We start from the raw sequence: 16,105 nt of genomic DNA on the forward strand, positions 1-16,105 counted from the left end.
CATCACCGAGACGATTAAACAGCTGTAAGGGTGGTGTTTTTATGTCAACATGTATCATGTATGACATGAAAAGATGTGTCTATTTGGCTATTTGCTTTTAAAGAAAAAAAAACAATTCTTTATGCAAATAATAAAAAATGCAGCCACTGAGACAAGTATGGAAATTGGTTTATTCTCACATCTTAGATACACTTTATAAATATTAGATAACCTTTCTGTCTGTTTAAACACACTTCATAGCCAAAGAATTTTTCTGCATACACTAGTGCTTCATGTGATATGCTTTCTACTACACCTCTGTCTACAAATGCAGTTTCCTCCACTGGCTTAGCCTTTAGTTTCATAGTTTGACTGTTTCAGCACTCAAATGAATTCATCAAAAGTCAGCTATTCTGATAAATGACTAATTATGAGTTTCAACACCACAGGGATAAGCTGCTTTTCTCTGATATGAGTTGACATTTTAGGAAGTGTTTTTCATAGTTTTCTGACTTTTATCAGCCACTTAATTAATCAAAAGGGTTCTATAAGGATTCTTTCTTGAATTATTACGCAGTTTTCTACTGGGGACGTGGCAGCACAGAGAGGGATAGGAAACAGATTGAAAGAGTGGTAAAGAGGGCGAGCTCTGTCCTGGCTAGTCCCATAGAGGAGGTGGGTGAAAGGAGGATTTCAGCCAAGCTTGTATCCATTATGGACAACACCTCTCACCCCCTTGGGCAGCTCCTTCAGTGGTAGACTGTTAAAGCCACAGTGTAGGACGGAGTGCTATCACAAGTCCTCCTTCCTGACAGCAGTTAGACTATACAATACCCACACAGAATAAATACTTCTTAAAATACTTTAAAGAAATACAGGCTATTATCACTCCCACTACACTTCATGTACATATAAAAATCTTGGTGTATTTTGCTGTATACAGTAATCATCTGTACATAGTATAGTTTTTGGCTTTTTTTGGTTTTTATACACTATTTTCATTTTTTTGGACAGCATGGTGGTTCAATGATGAGCACTGTTGCCTCACAGCAAGAAGGTCCTGAGTTCGATTCCAACACCTGTGTGGAGTTTGTGTGTCCTGTTTGCGTGGGTTCTCTCCGGGTACTCTGGCTTCCTCCCACAGTCCAAAGATATGTAGTTAGTGGGGTCAGGTTAATTGGTAATTCTAATTTGCTCACAGGTGTGAATGTGAGTGAGAATGGTTGTCTGTCTCTCTTTGTTAGCCCTGCGACAGACTGGTGACCTGTCCAGGGTGCACCCTGCCTCTTACCCTGTTGTAGATTGTGCAATAGCAACTGACACTGCTTAGGGCTATAGCTGACTCTCAAAGCAATTCATTGTTTTATTTATATATTGATTTTAAAAAAAAATCCCACAATTTAGTGTCTGTCCTCATACTTGTTACCCTGCAGCAAGTATTTTTTTTTTAGACAGCCAGTGAGTTTCAAGGTTGCCCTTTTTACCTTATGAAACTAATGGAAACCAGCTGCTAACTGCAAATTGCGTTATTTCCTTGGCTTAACAGTTTTTTCATGATGCGTGTAGTGAGTGAACTTTTAAAGTATTCTGCAGACAAGAACAGACAGGTAAAAATTAGTATGCAGTGTAGCTGGAGCTGGGTTGGGCTGTGCTGTGCTTGCTTAAGTAATGACTCAGCTGACACACACTGATGGCTTGGGTGCAGTAATTTTCAAGTTCTGCTTTGGATTGTGTAGTAGACACTTTAGGAAAGAAGTAGATGATCGTATGTGAAAAATTTGGATTCCTTAATAAAATTTAAATTGTCACATTTTTGTATATGTTTCAAATTGAAAATCTTAACTTTCAGCAGCTACGTCCACTTCCATCTCAACTTGCTGACACAATCCTTGTTTGTTTATTCTGTGAGGGCCTGTTCCTTGAAGTGAGGTCATCTGCTGCAGATTGCATCAGTGTTTGCTTGCGTATCAATATTTGCTTCAGATTCATGTTTAACTCCCTCTCTTTCTCTCACCAGCGAGTCTAACCCTCTAGTGTTTCCCTAAATAAGCAGTCATTCATTTAAGCAGGCAGCCAGTCAGGGTGATTAGACGGACATCCAGTGTCAGTGTATACTTTGAGTCTAAGAGGATTAACAGAATCTGGTTAAGACTCTTTTCCTCCTACGACAGGCTGTCTCTCTCTCTCTCTGGGATCCATCGGTGATTTTTGACTTTTCTTTCGTGCCCTTTCATGTCTTTTGCAGTTTAATCCGTATTCCATGTCTTTAAGTCTGTTGCTACCCAAACAAAATGTCGCTTGGTCGGAATTTACCTGTAAGTTTGTGTACATCGTCTGAGGGAAGCAAGGTAAGACACTGATTGGATTGGGAAGTATTCAAATGTATTCTTCTGTGTTTTTATTCTTGGTTTGTTAAATTATATGAATTTGATCCTATTCATTTGTTAAACAAACAAGCTTGTTTGAACCTTATCATTGTGGAATTTGTTTTTTTAACTCTACAGTATAGTAGATTTAGTTGTAAACACATCATTTTGTGTTATAACTTCATATTTGATGTTGATATAGTGTTTATATACAATTAATGAAGAGTATTTTATAGGAGTTTACAGTAGGCTGTAAATAAAATCCAAGTAAGAGTTAAACCTTATGTAACCAAACCAACTTTGAACTGCAAGCATATATTAAAGAGAGCCCTAGATAAGAGCAGGACTGATTGTCAAGGTGAAGTGTTAAGGTCAAATAAACACTAGCAAGGTCTGTTCCTCTTTCCTAAAAATATGCCTTTCTGCCTAAGTAGAAAAATAAATTCTTATCTGTAACATGATATGTTTGACAAAATTAAGCTGCTGCTGACTCTAGTTATCATCAAACACAACTCTGAAGACAGTACTTGTTCACTTGTCGTCTTATAGTATTTTTCTTGCCACAAAATCTCACATGGGCATAAGAGATTTACAGATGTTCCTGAGCCACAGGTATTGGATGCTGTGGTGGTAGATGGTCAGGAAGTACAGCAGGTCATCTCCTAATCAGAAAGTTCGTCGTTCAAGGCCTGGGTCCCCCACTATGTACACCAAAGTATCCTTGAGCAAGATAAAGAGATAGTGAATCCAGAGTTCCTCCCGATGCATTCATTGGAGTGTGAACATGCGTGATATGTGGGGCGATTGTGGCTCAAGAGTTGGGAGTTCGCCTTGTAATCGGAAGGTTGCCGGTTCGAGCCCGGCTTGGACAGTCTCGGTCGTTGTGTCCTTGGGCAAGACACTTCACCCGTTGCCTACTGGTGGTGGTCAGAGGGCCCGGTGGCGCCAGTGTCCGGCAGCCTCGCCTCCGTCAGTGCGCCCCAGGGTGGCTGTGGCTACAATGTAGCTGCCATCACCAGTGTGTGAATGTGTGCGTGAATGGGTGGATGACTGGATATGTAAAGCGCTTTGGGGTCCTTAGGGACTAGTAAAGCGCTATATAAATACAGGCCATTTACCATTTATATGAAAGTGCTTTGAGTGCTCAAAGTCCACTAATGTTTTTCTAAGACACTCTCCAAGAAAATATGACTTCCTTGGTGGAAGTAATAATGCATGGTGTGATTCTTTACAGTGCTGAAGCGCTTCGTATCTTAACACAGATGCTTGTATGAAACTGGAGAAGGAAATTACTATACTGTGTTTTTCTAAGTTTAGATTTTGTCAACACAGGAAACTGAATTCCCACGTGTAAGCATACAAAGGTCAAACAATCTAAACCAAAGTTATATATTGTTCAGTGTAAAGTGTCCATTTCAAGTAACTGAAATATACATTTGGAAAAGTGTTTTGCATTTGAGCTGTGAAAATTTTAGGCACCGTTATTCTTTTGTGTAAACATCAACATCCTAAGAGCAAAGACTGTGAGGGAAGAGAGTTTCAGGCCCGATTGGAATTTGGGAAGAGTTGAAGGCAGATGCTGGGTGATGAGGTCGGCCAGAACAGAGCTTGCTGTACTGCAGTTGACCCTGAGAAAGAAACGAACGAACATGTTCAGAGGTCCACTGAGTTCACTTCACAGAAATGTTTTGTATTAGCTACACACTATAATGAGACTATGTATTTGCTAAACTCTAGCAAAATTGACACCCTGAATTCCCCATCCGAACTCCTCTGGAAATAAAATGAGGTAATGTTACATTTGCTGAACATGCTGCTTGGTTCTTACCAAAATGATCATGTTGGTAATGGTTAAATTGAAAGAACATTTTAGAATGGCATGTTGGGTAAGCAGTCAGTCAAACAAACAAGGGTAACCTAATACCATGACTAATAAATGTTGTGACTAATGTTCTGAAATCTCCTGGATCATCATGCGATGAAGCCCTTTTTTGACAGGGGGCACACAGGTTTAAACTTTAATCTTTTAGTGCAGTTTTGCATATGTATCTATCAGTTGTACAACTGAGTGCCTTTCCACAGCATTCTCCTTAAAAACAAAGCTAACACAAGTCAGAAGGAGACTGAATTTTCAAGAGCCCGCCAACTTGCCATGCCACTAAGGTGTGCCCTTCAATGAAAACTCACAATTTGTGCACAATACCATCATAAGGGCCTGATGGTTATAATCACCACTTTTGAGGTGGATGGAGTCAACCTGTGAGGAGTGCATCAGACTATAAATATTTATATATCCTGAATCCCCCTCTAGGTGGGACCAGGATATGTAAATATTTATGTATCCTGGTCCCACTCTAGGTGGGCATAATGGGCATATTAATCTGTTCAGGTTGGGACTGTCATCATGCCTGTGAAGTTTGGTAAAGACTGGGGCAGATTTCTTTGAGTTAGAGCAATTTTGTGCTTCATTTCGAAGCATCAAAATTCACCATGCCGCTGGGGTCATGCTCTTTGACAAAAACGTTTTCAAAGGAGCCTAAAGCCAACTCCTTAAGGGCTTCCTGGACAAATTAAGATTTTCAGCCACCTCAAAACAAACCCCAAAGTGTAAACCATGGCTTTTCCTGTACCCACTATGTAACGCTGTTGTCAAATATTGCAGTTAAAATGTGTTCAGGGGCGGAGCCTTATCACACGTGAGAACATTGGTCTGGATTTGACAATTTATGTGTGAATGAGAGCGATTATCGGGGATTAGACTTGCATTTAAACTACACTGACCAAAAATCAAAGTGTGTTGTATTTAGCCCACAATGTAAAATCAGTTTGATATTGCTGGTATAGATGTTAATAATTAATAATAGTAAAATTAATTTATGCTTTTGCCTAATAACCGTTTTAGTGGTGTGTACAGTACAGTCTCCACCTGAGCTCACCATCTTGGTGGCGCTCTGCCTTTTTGCTCTTCGTCTTGTTTGGGTAGATTTCCACATTAAACTCTGACATCATTGTTTCTGTTCTGCTTCTGTTCTGTTTTTTCTTAAAAAACTGGGGGCTTCATGGGCTTAATGTTGTAATATTTTTTTTATTTACACGTGGGCTCCTACATAAGTTTGTACTGCATATCTATTTTTAGGCTCAAATGTGGGTGAAATGCTCGTATGGTAAGCGCAACATTATAATAGAGTTCAAATGACTTGACTGGTTGTAGCCCTATCGGAGCTGAAGTCACTTCATTGTGTAAGATGACCAAATACCACCTGTGTTATCATGTTTATAATAAAACTGTATTAGAAGATGTAGATTGCGACTTCTAAAGCTGCCTTGTGTCATAGAGGCTCCAGCCATTTTCGGCAAAAGTTGTTTTTTTTTTGTTGATGAAAACTTACAGAATTGAAGGGGAAATTCTTTTTTGAGCTGTAACCATGTTCTGTGTGTGACTACAGCAAGTGAAAGGTGTTCTCAGTGGCTGCTGGATAGAAAACAATGGCAGAGAGAGCGCCTGGTAGAACACAGGATAGCACAAACTGAAAGGGGTAAAGTGTGTTGCCTCTTGATCTACTAGGTTTCTCTTCCTGTTTTACTGTAAATGTGTATTCAGGGTGTCTTAGTAACCAATGAAGACAGTAATAACAATTTGTTCCTACTTTTAAAGGGTTCCTTTCATCTAAGTGAAATGATAAACACGACTTCACCACAAAGCCTTCAAAGAGAATTAATGTCCTCCTTTGTGAATGTTTGCCAATTCTCCCTTTGTACAACTGATGCCTAACTTCAGTGTGGAAATCATCACTGAATCCACTTTGATAAGAGGGAACTATGCAAATTAGTGAAGAAGTTGATAAAATTAGTGGAAAAACATTAACACTGGTGTTTACGTGTTTGTACTTGTGTTTTCATAGCTACGCTTTGACGTCTAGTAATATACAAGTATGTGAACAACACAGTTTTTCTTGGCCTGGACTACTGGAAGATTCATTACTCCACCTCTGGGTTGGAGTTTTTGTTAGCACTTAGTCTTTATGTTTGTCAGTGTAATGTATGAAAGTCTTCCTACATTCTTTGTCATTTCTTTTTTAATGCTTGTGCACCTGTACAGAAAGGGTGTCCTTCCCACTTGCAGTGCCTTTAGTCTTTGTCGTGTTGTCCGGGAAAGGTTCATATCAGACCCAGAGGCTGTCCTGAATTTTAACTCTGTTTTCTGCACTGTCAGCCTGATTCACTGTTCAGTGAAACTGTTCCCTCTCAGCTGTGCACAGTTAATGCAAATGCTCATACTTTAATTTCTCTGCCAAGACAGCCATGTGTTTTTAGCACTGTTTGTAAGTCAGTATGGTTACACAGAAACCACCTGGCCAGATTTCATGAAATTTGAGAGGTGAAGTCAGGGCAAAGGAAGGAACCGTTATGCTTGTAATCATTTATTATACTGCAATTTAGAATTACAGTATGGTGCATTGGCCCTGGTAGAGGACTGAACTCTGATTGTTTTCTGTTACATTCTTTGACATCTGCTCTGATTTTGTGTTCTTGGCTCATTGCTTTTCCTTATTGACCCTGAGTCTGTAATAACAACTTCATGTTAATTTGTTCTAACCTCACTTCTCACAGTGCTCTCAAATACATGCAAGATTAGATGTAGACCAGTGTGGGAGAACCACAACGGTCCGTACCAGTCAGAATCCTATGAGGAACCAGTTGTAACTAAGGGTGTGTTTTTATATGTAATAAATGTCTGTGGTGAAGCGATGAAGCTGAATTGTTTGTTCTGGTAGCTAGTTGCAAAGTAAATGATGGGTAGTATTTCTTCATAAGCCAAGTGTATTGACAGTGTGCAAAGCTCCTCAGCCTGTGACCTGTTGTGTTTCCATGTTCACAGTCTGTGAATGTAGCCTGTTTGTAGATGGATGGTTCATGAAATCTCCTGCCAGTTATTTTTCTTTTTTTTTTAAAGTGCCTGCTCTTTTACAGCTTGTAGAGCAAAGCACATTGGCTCAGTGTTTACTGAGGTATCTCAAGTCCAAAGTCATATTACTGAATGTGAATGCAAATGGTTAATTTTAGCTGGCGATATGTTAAATGAGCTAAAAAACAGAGGAAACAGAACTCCAAATGAATACAAGTAATGCTGTAAATACTGTATAAATATCAATATTTTAGCATTAATTTATCTGAAAATCTGCTGTCAGGTTCTTAATATATTTGCCTCCAATACTGTTAAAAGTGTTAAAAGTGCAGGTGTTGCAAGGATTGATTATTAGTGTTACACGTTTTTAAGTTTGTTGAATGACAGGAAATATTGAAAGCTTAGTTTCAAGCAGTGGTTTGTAGACCACAGGGGTATCATGGTGCCAGATCGTGTAATCTCATAATACGATCAAGGTTACAGCGTTGTTTGGCAAGTATTGGACAGTAGTCTCAGTTGAAGTAAAAGTAGCACAACAGCCAATGATAATGAAAACATGTCAGTAAAAAAAATATGGTCTTTATACATGCAGGCTGAGATTGCCTCATTCTTTAGTTAGTAAACACAACCAGCATTGTGTTGTGTAGCCCACCTTCTTTGTTTTTGCTTTGGCAACAAAAGCCTATTGGTACTGTACACTCTGTGTAAGGCCGAGGGCGAACAGGATGATGGAGGAAGGAGGCTACAGGTCAGGTTTGATCCTGCTCTCCAGAGTTCAGCGAGGCTCTGCTGCAGGTAGAAAGGAATGATGGGTGAAAGGGCACTGCTTGCTGCCAAAACTGCAATGTGTCCACACAGAAAGGGAGCTGCAAATGGCTGGCTGCTGTGTCTCATAAAATGTATGCAGATGCTTTAGTCTTTTGGATTTTTATTTACTTGTACCTTTTTAATAAGCTATTGCGCAGAGTGGATGGGATATAATTTACGTAAATTAAAGATACATTGTCTGGGAAATAGTCACTGATAACTGATATGCTCAACAAGGAAAACAGAAAATATAAAACTTGTGCCAGCTTTGGCATTCCTCCACAAGTTTGCACTGCCTCAGATGGTGCATCATATGTGACATGAAGGAAAACGGTTAGAAGGATAACAAGTCTTACACATTTAAGCCTTTGTAGAGCGTTGGGTCGAAAATTGTCAGATGTACAATCTGCTATGTTATTAGTAGCTCTAGACCGACAGTGAGGATATCACTAATGGTATCTGGTAGTGGGTTAAAAAGCATATTCTGTGGGTTAAGTAGCATCTTCTATCCTGTACTGGTTCACACGTAGCCTTGTTTCTTCTTCTTTTTTTTCTTTTTTTTAAAAATTTCTTTCCCAAAAGATTCATTACACAATACTTCATGTTTGATTAGTCTCGTGAAAGGCAAATGTTTAGACTACAGTAGTAGGGTCAAAGTCTGAAGATCAGTGGTGTACAGTGAGTCAATAGCAAAATAAAGCAGAACATATAAATCCAAGTAATCTGCTAGTTATAGTTAATAGGGTCCAACTAACAGAAGAGAACTGCTACACTGCTTCTCGTTTAAAATAATTGATACATATGTACAATAGAAAAGGCCAGAATAGTGCAGAAAAACAGCCTTGAGTAAAAGATGACGCCTGGCAAAAGAAGTTATTGAGAAACAGAAGTTCTGCAAAATTGTACAACTTCCTTTTGCTGTAGAAGCACAAAGCAGTCACGTGGTTATTTTAATCGATTAAAGGACGTCCATCAGGTCATTGTACGTGTGCCACCTTTCATCGCTGGCATTCAGAAGTTAGGACTGAATGATGCAGGAGTTCTCACAAATTGTTTTACGGCATAACCGTAAGCTGCTTATTTATGCAGTGTCTGGTTATTATCTGTGTGCTTGAAAGTTGCATAACCATCTGTTCATGTGTGATTATTTTAAATGTATTTGGCTTTAAACACCTGGGCACTGTTACACCAGCTGTTAGGAAGGTCACAATTTGCTATATCATCACATTAGTTTTAGTCTTTACCAACTATTTCAACATCACTAAATTAGTGTTAATACTTAATTAGCTGCTACTTTTGTTTACATATATTAATTACTCTGAATTTTACACACACAAATGCTAGCTGTAATCAGGACAGCTCACTAAATTAGATTTGCAAGAATTTGCAATGTATTTAGTCCTGTGTTGATTGTCTGTGACATGTAGCACCATTGGAGGAAAACTGTCTCGCTTCACTGTGTACTGTACCACTGCACATGGTTGAAATTTCAATAAAGCCACTTAAATATCAGGATTCTTATCTACAGTTTTATTTTTTGTAGCAGACCTGTGAACAGAGAATTATAGCTTGTTGTAGATATTTATGAGGGAAATTGCAGTTACTCCTGAGTTACTCCTTTCAAGCTACTAGCTCCTGAATGACTGCGCGATTCCATTTATACAGAGAGTCAGCTCTACAGTCGCTTCTGATTTCTCCCTGGAACACCTGATTATTAGTATCTTTTGGGAAAAACATTACCATTCAGTATTAGAAACTAAACATGAGTGAACCAATATTAAACTGTAATCAGTATCAGACAGAAAAACCCAAGCATATCTAACTTAAGGATTAGTTTTTGTTTAATATGATCAGTGACTTCATTGTAAACAGCTTGCACAACACTACCTCTAAAACATATTTCTTCATGTACGCATGTTAATGATTTGCATCTTTTGCCCCTAAAACCATTTTAATGATGCCACAGATACTTCCTGTTTGCGCAGTTGTTTGCTTTTGATGGGCCTGTGTTTCAGATTGAGAAACAGATAGTTTCCTAGCAACTATCTTGCACATTATTCAAGTGAGTGAGTCTGTTTTTAATGGTGCAACCTGATGTTGTAAATAAGGATTTAGCAGAGACTGTGCATCCAATCCACATAAAGCTGGTGCAGCCAAATCCTGAGCTTAACAGATGACTGAACCTTTTAGTCTTCAAAGGACATTCAGATAGGAAACTGGAGGTTGCAGTGAACTACAGGGTTCCTGCAATTATAGTGTGATGAAGATGCTTGAGACTGAGTACTGTGTATTGAGATTCAAGTTGAAATCCTTGTATTTTTCGCTCACTTAGCTTATGTAAAGCTTATTAGTATGTAGTGCTACCGTACAGTTTGCATTAAAGAATGAGTTGTTGTTATACATAATCAAAGTAATAATGGAATTGAGGCATATCTAGATAACTTGTAGGCAGTACAGTGGAGCTATACCAATAGCAAGGATGTCCTGGTTTGAGTCCATGGTCTTCCTGCGCCTGCTGGACTTCTCTTCGGCTACTCTGACATCCTCCCACAATCCAGATACATGCTTGTTAGGTTAGCTGGTGATTCTAAACTGTCTGTAGTTGTGTGGTTGTCTGTCTCTCTGTGTTGGCTCTGTGATAGACTGGTAGCCTAACCAGGATCGACTTAATCAGGACCAAAAAAATGTGTAAGTGTAACTCAAATATTGAAGTACAGATGAAAAGTCTTTGTCACTGTGTTTGTTTAATACACTCAGCATTACATGTGCTTACATTGTATAGCAAATTCATTCTGTGAATACACACAGTACATTTAAGCCAGGGGTGTCCAGCTCCAGGCCTCAATGGCTGGTGGCCTGCAGGTTTTAGATGTGTCCTTGATCCAACACAGCTGATTTAAATGGCTCAATTTCCTCCTCAACATGTCTTAAGGTTCTCGAGAGGCCTGGTTACGAACTAATCATTTGATTCAGGTGTGTGGACGCAGGGTGATATCTGATTTAAGCCATCCTTTTCCATGTACGGAACTCTATGTGCCACCTTGGTATAAATGCAGTTGATGTGTGTGCTTATACACAGCTAAAAGTCTATGCATTCTCCACTATGCGGCACGTGGTTTGCTGTTCATCATGTCTAGCAGTTCTACAACTCAGACTGATATGCACAGTGATATTTGCCCTCAGCACAAATACCATATTATGTTTTAACAGCGACCATTACTGTTGTAGAGCCTGGGCGTTTCAAAATCATGAGATCTTGATGGTACAGTCCTGTAAGGTCCTGTAAACTGTCCTGTTACTGTGTGCTTATTGTTAATAATGTGTTTTAGTACCAGTGGGTAACTTTATTGTTAAGTTTATGTATTTAGCATTTCAAAAGTACAGCTATTATTTGCTTATGCTTTTTCTTTCTTTTTACTATATAGCTGTTGCCTTAGACTTCTGTATTTACTGTGAGCTCATGTCACCCTACAGAGGGTTCGTTTTCATTGTCCTTCATAGATTTAGGATCATGAATCATCCCACAGAGAAGCAAAGGGCACTTCCTTCCACAGAGTGCTCTGAGCCTTGTATGTCTTTGTATTCTCAGGGAGGGCCTCTTCCTAGGTTTTATTTGTTCTGAGCTTCATACAAGTTATTATCTCCTGAGAATACAATGGACTTCTGTAATGTGTTGTGCTTGTATCATGAGGAGTGTTAGCAATGGGTTTGTCATATTTCTTGACATAAACAGTTGGGCATTTTTCTTTTAAACATTTCTCATGAATTATGAATAATGAAAGCACACTGAGTACTTAGGGCGTGCTTACATGACAGTCTTTCACATTCAGTATTCTTGAACTAAGAATGACATTTGGAATTAATCAGATGTTGCTACAAGCTTTTTGCTGAACGTTTCTGTTCTGGAAAACACTCTGGCAATTCCCTTTCAAAATTGTCTGAGAAGTCCAAGCCTGTCCTTGGGTTTGCCTGATGTATTTAGACTCTGCAGGTCTCCTTCAGCAAAGAGTCTTTAATGACCAGAAGTAAATTGACACACACACACATTCATACAGGATGTGTGTGAGATGGATACTTGCCCTATACTCGATGGGGTAAGTATCTCGCCCGAGATACTATCCAAGCATCCAGAATGGGGCAGATGGGATCAAACTGCCAACCTTTTGATTAGTAGGTGACCTACTCTACCACGTGAGCTACAGCCACCTCAAGATAGAAAATTATTCTTAAAAAGCAACATACTATTACTGCATTACTGATTAAATGCTGAAAAATATTATACAAGCTAAATTCTTTTTTTCATTATATAAAAGTTTATTTTGGATTTTTGCACTTGTATTGCTTTGCCTCCAAGAAAGTTTGCTAAACTTAATTCTTCAATTCTTTGTGCCTTTGTTCTTTTCCTAGTTTGATAACATCCTCTACCCACCCTACACATACCTCAGGAAGTCCAGTAACCCAGAGCTGACACATGGGTTAAGTCCTGCACTCAAATTGAAACGACATCTCAGTGAGGATGGAAGAAACATTAGAAGGAGGAGCCTTGGAGGTGGACTCACAGGTAATGTTTTTTTTTAAGTTCTCACTAGTTTGATTTACGCTGAAAGATTGACATCATCTATGAGCAAGTGCTGCCAGATCCTAGCCAGATCCTAGCAAAGATGAAAACGTCTTTGGTTCTGGAAAGTTTTCTCCTTTGGGGCTGCCTTTTTGGTTGTTCCTGTATTCCCATAATATTATGACTCATAGTCTGGGTACACAAATAATAAACATATGACATACACTCTTTAAAACCACTTAAGAGGAGAGTTTGTGTATTTTTGTTCAGCCTGATTTCCTTCACTGTAATTAAGTTTTCTCTGTGTAACCAAAACATTAATAAAAACTCCACATGAAGGATCCAGTAAGCAAACATAAAAGTCCCTCATCAAATCACTTAATAATTCCCAACTCAGTGAAATGTACCTTCATGTGTAATTTTCACCACTTCCCACTGCTTGAAAATGTATTCAGAGTGGTTGACCCCAGAGACAGAGGCAACACTTAATCATTCAAACATAGTTGGCTGAGCCATCATGAATAGGTCTTTAATCCAGAACATGTTTTCCCTCTTATCATTAGTGATTAGCAGCTATGGAGATGTTTTTGCTTTCAATTATTAGTGGCTTTATAGTACAGTGGAATTTAATTTATGGTGTTAAGAGCATTGAAAAGTGACTTTAAAATGTATTTCCAGAAGCTGCCTTGGTTAATAATCAGGATAATCCACAGATCCTACTGTGAACAATTTTCAGTGTTAGTGTGTGCCTGTGTGTTACTCTGAGAGAGCATTGCCCGAGGAATTCAACAAAAGTTTCACCCTTTTACAGGAAGAAATTTGAGAATGCATCAGTGATGCATCAGTTGCTAAAGCCAAAACGATTACATCATCATCTGCAGACACCACAGATCCGTCTTAAATACCACCAAACTGGACACCTTGCGAAACTGTAAAACATAACAGCATCGTTATGGAATTATGCGCAGGCTATTTGCTGGCATTATGTGTGGTTTTACAGAACATTTTTTTCTCACAATGAACGGTGAGTTCAAAAATGTTTGGTATCATGTGGCATGTGGTTGGAAAAGGGTGAAGTCATACACTTTAGAGAAGCACTCGGGCCTTTTAACCATTTGAATACATGCAGAAATAGCTGTACTGGAATAGCTGTTGTACATTTAAACACAAGAAAGCTATTTGAAAAATATTTGGCATTAGAAGCAAAGTCTCCATCACTGCGGACCGGTGGCAGCAGATAGCTGCACCTCCCAGAGCCTGGTTCAGTGGTTTCTTTCTCCAGACATTTCTTCCTGTTAGAAGGGAGTTTTTCCTTCTCTCTGTCGCCAAGTGTTTGGTCATTTCATTGTTTTCTCTTTATTATTGAAGGGTCTTTACCTTAAAATATAAAGCACCTTAAGGTGACTGTTGTTGTGTTATATACATACAATATAAATACAATACAAGTGTGAAATAAATAACCTTAATTCCTCACTCTGAGACCGACATTCATTATTTTATGTGAAGGACAATATCACGCTTGACTATAACACTGCCATGGCCCATTTTCACCCATAGCAAATCTTTTAGTCAGGCTCAAATATTTAGTCAGTGCATACCCCTGTGGAAGTAAAATCATAGAAACGGCATACTGTCACTCTCAGAGAGAGCGCTATGGAAAATAAAATGCAACAAACAGCTTCAAGTTTCAGTATCTGTCTGGATATATCAGTGGGTGAACTGTTAGAGATGGAGACAGGTGTCAGATAAATGGAAAACCACTGTATGTTCTGTTATGCTCTGAGGGGCACTTTGCTCATATTTTGGATCTACTTGGAATTAAGAGTTGCTGCTAACAAGTACAAAGTCATTCTCAGTGAGTACCTTTATTCTATAATGTATCATCTGGGATTACAGTAGCTTTATCCAAATGGGATCAGGTGTCGCTCAAGAGTTGGGAGTTCGCCTTGTAATCGGAAGGTTGCCGGTTCGAGCCCCGGCTCGGACAGTCTCGGTCGTTGTGTCCTTGGGCAAGACACTTCACCCGTTGCCTACTGGTGGTGGTCAGAGGGCCCGGTGGTGCCAGTGTCCGGCAGCCTCGCCAGGGCGGCTGTGGCTACAATGTAGCTTGCCATCACCAGTGTGTGAATGTGTGCGTGAATGGGTGGATGACTGGATATGTAAAGCGCTTTGGGGTCCTTAGGGACTAGTAAAGCGCTATACAAATACAGGCCATTTACCATTTACTCATCAAGACACACAATGAATGTCTTCTAAAAGAATGGTGTTTCATCCTTACACTAGGCCAGTTTAAGTGGTGGCCAGCACCACTTTGTATTAATATGTTTTGTTTTGGGGTTTTTTGTGCTCACTGGCCTTGTTTGCTTCGATTCAGTAATTGGAAGCCCCTTGACTTTGAACAGCTTATTTTTTCCCTCGTGACGTATTTATGGAGACCCAGCTCGCTAATTGAAATGCTAACCTTTTAACATTCAGTAGAAAATTGTTTTCATCAGGTGCAGCTTTGAATAAAAGGATTAGCCTTTACTAATAGGGCTGCATAAAACAAAACATAAGGCTAAACAAACTGCACACAGCAAGTTCTCTTTTCCTGACTAGAACAAGATGAGTGTGATGTTTTGGTTTCTTACTCAAAATGTATTTTTCTTGGGTTTTGCTATAGATTATTTGTGCTTGCAGCCTGCAGGGTACTGACTGCTTTTGAAAAGTTGTTGAATACTGTGTGCTTCAGTGATGTATACACCAGAAATTTAGTATCAAAATGGAAAAGTTTTTGAAATCAGTGAGTCTTTAGGTTAACAGCACAACTGCAGACCCAACATGCCTGGGTCAGGGCAGTACTTGCAATCTTTACAGAAATCCATATCATACACTAGGTTTTAAGACTAGTATAGTCAAATCTTTGTGTTCATATAAAAGCTACGGTCAGCTTTGAATATACTTAATACAGAAGTGCTTGAGATATAAACAGGATGAGGAGTGTTTCTGTCCTGGTAATGTGAACAGTTCAGTTCAGTTCAGTTCATTTTTATTTCAAACATTTCAAACATGTGCCTTCACAATCATTACAAAATATCATTCCATTATTTGTTTGAAAAGGAGTAGGCTGAAGTATTTACTTATTTGTCCCTACCCCCTCAAGTTTTACCTCTCATTCATTTAATTTTTTTTTGTCTTAAATTAAACAAACAACATATGAAACATATAAACATATGAAGTAAAACAAAACATAACATACATAAATCAAAAACAAGAAATTAGCAAGCCCCACCACAGTATAGTTTCTTTCATATGAAAAATACAGAATGTGTATATTTGCAGATACACAAGTTATGGAAAAACAACAAACCAAAACAAAACAAAAAAACAAAAAAACAACCAAAAAAGAACCGCAACACCATTACCAGCAACATTACCGTCCTGGGTTAACCCCGTTTTCTTCATTCTTATACTTATTTAAAATTAGGTTTTTATATTTTACTTTAAACT

General features: G+C 38.8%; 1 protein-coding gene across 5 annotated transcripts in view; it reads left to right on the top strand.

Annotated features, from left to right (window-relative positions):
* Positions 1-16,105, top strand: part of mast4 (microtubule associated serine/threonine kinase family member 4) — a 97,746-nt gene that overhangs the window by 6,728 nt on the left and 74,913 nt on the right. For all 5 annotated transcript variants that reach the window (XM_085280192.1, XM_085280193.1, XM_085280194.1 and 2 more), the window contains exon 2: positions 12,466-12,619. In XM_085280192.1, coding sequence (XP_085136318.1) covers positions 12,466-12,619 — 154 coding nt within the window. The remainder of the gene's footprint in view (positions 1-12,465; positions 12,620-16,105) is intronic.

Source organism: Mchenga conophoros, linkage group LG7 (assembly GCF_057382185.1).
Source record: "Mchenga conophoros isolate Kocher_MC1m ecotype Shallow Benthic linkage group LG7, M_conophoros_male_GT1.1, whole genome shotgun sequence".
NCBI classification, from domain to species: Eukaryota; Metazoa; Chordata; class Actinopteri; order Cichliformes; family Cichlidae; genus Mchenga; species Mchenga conophoros.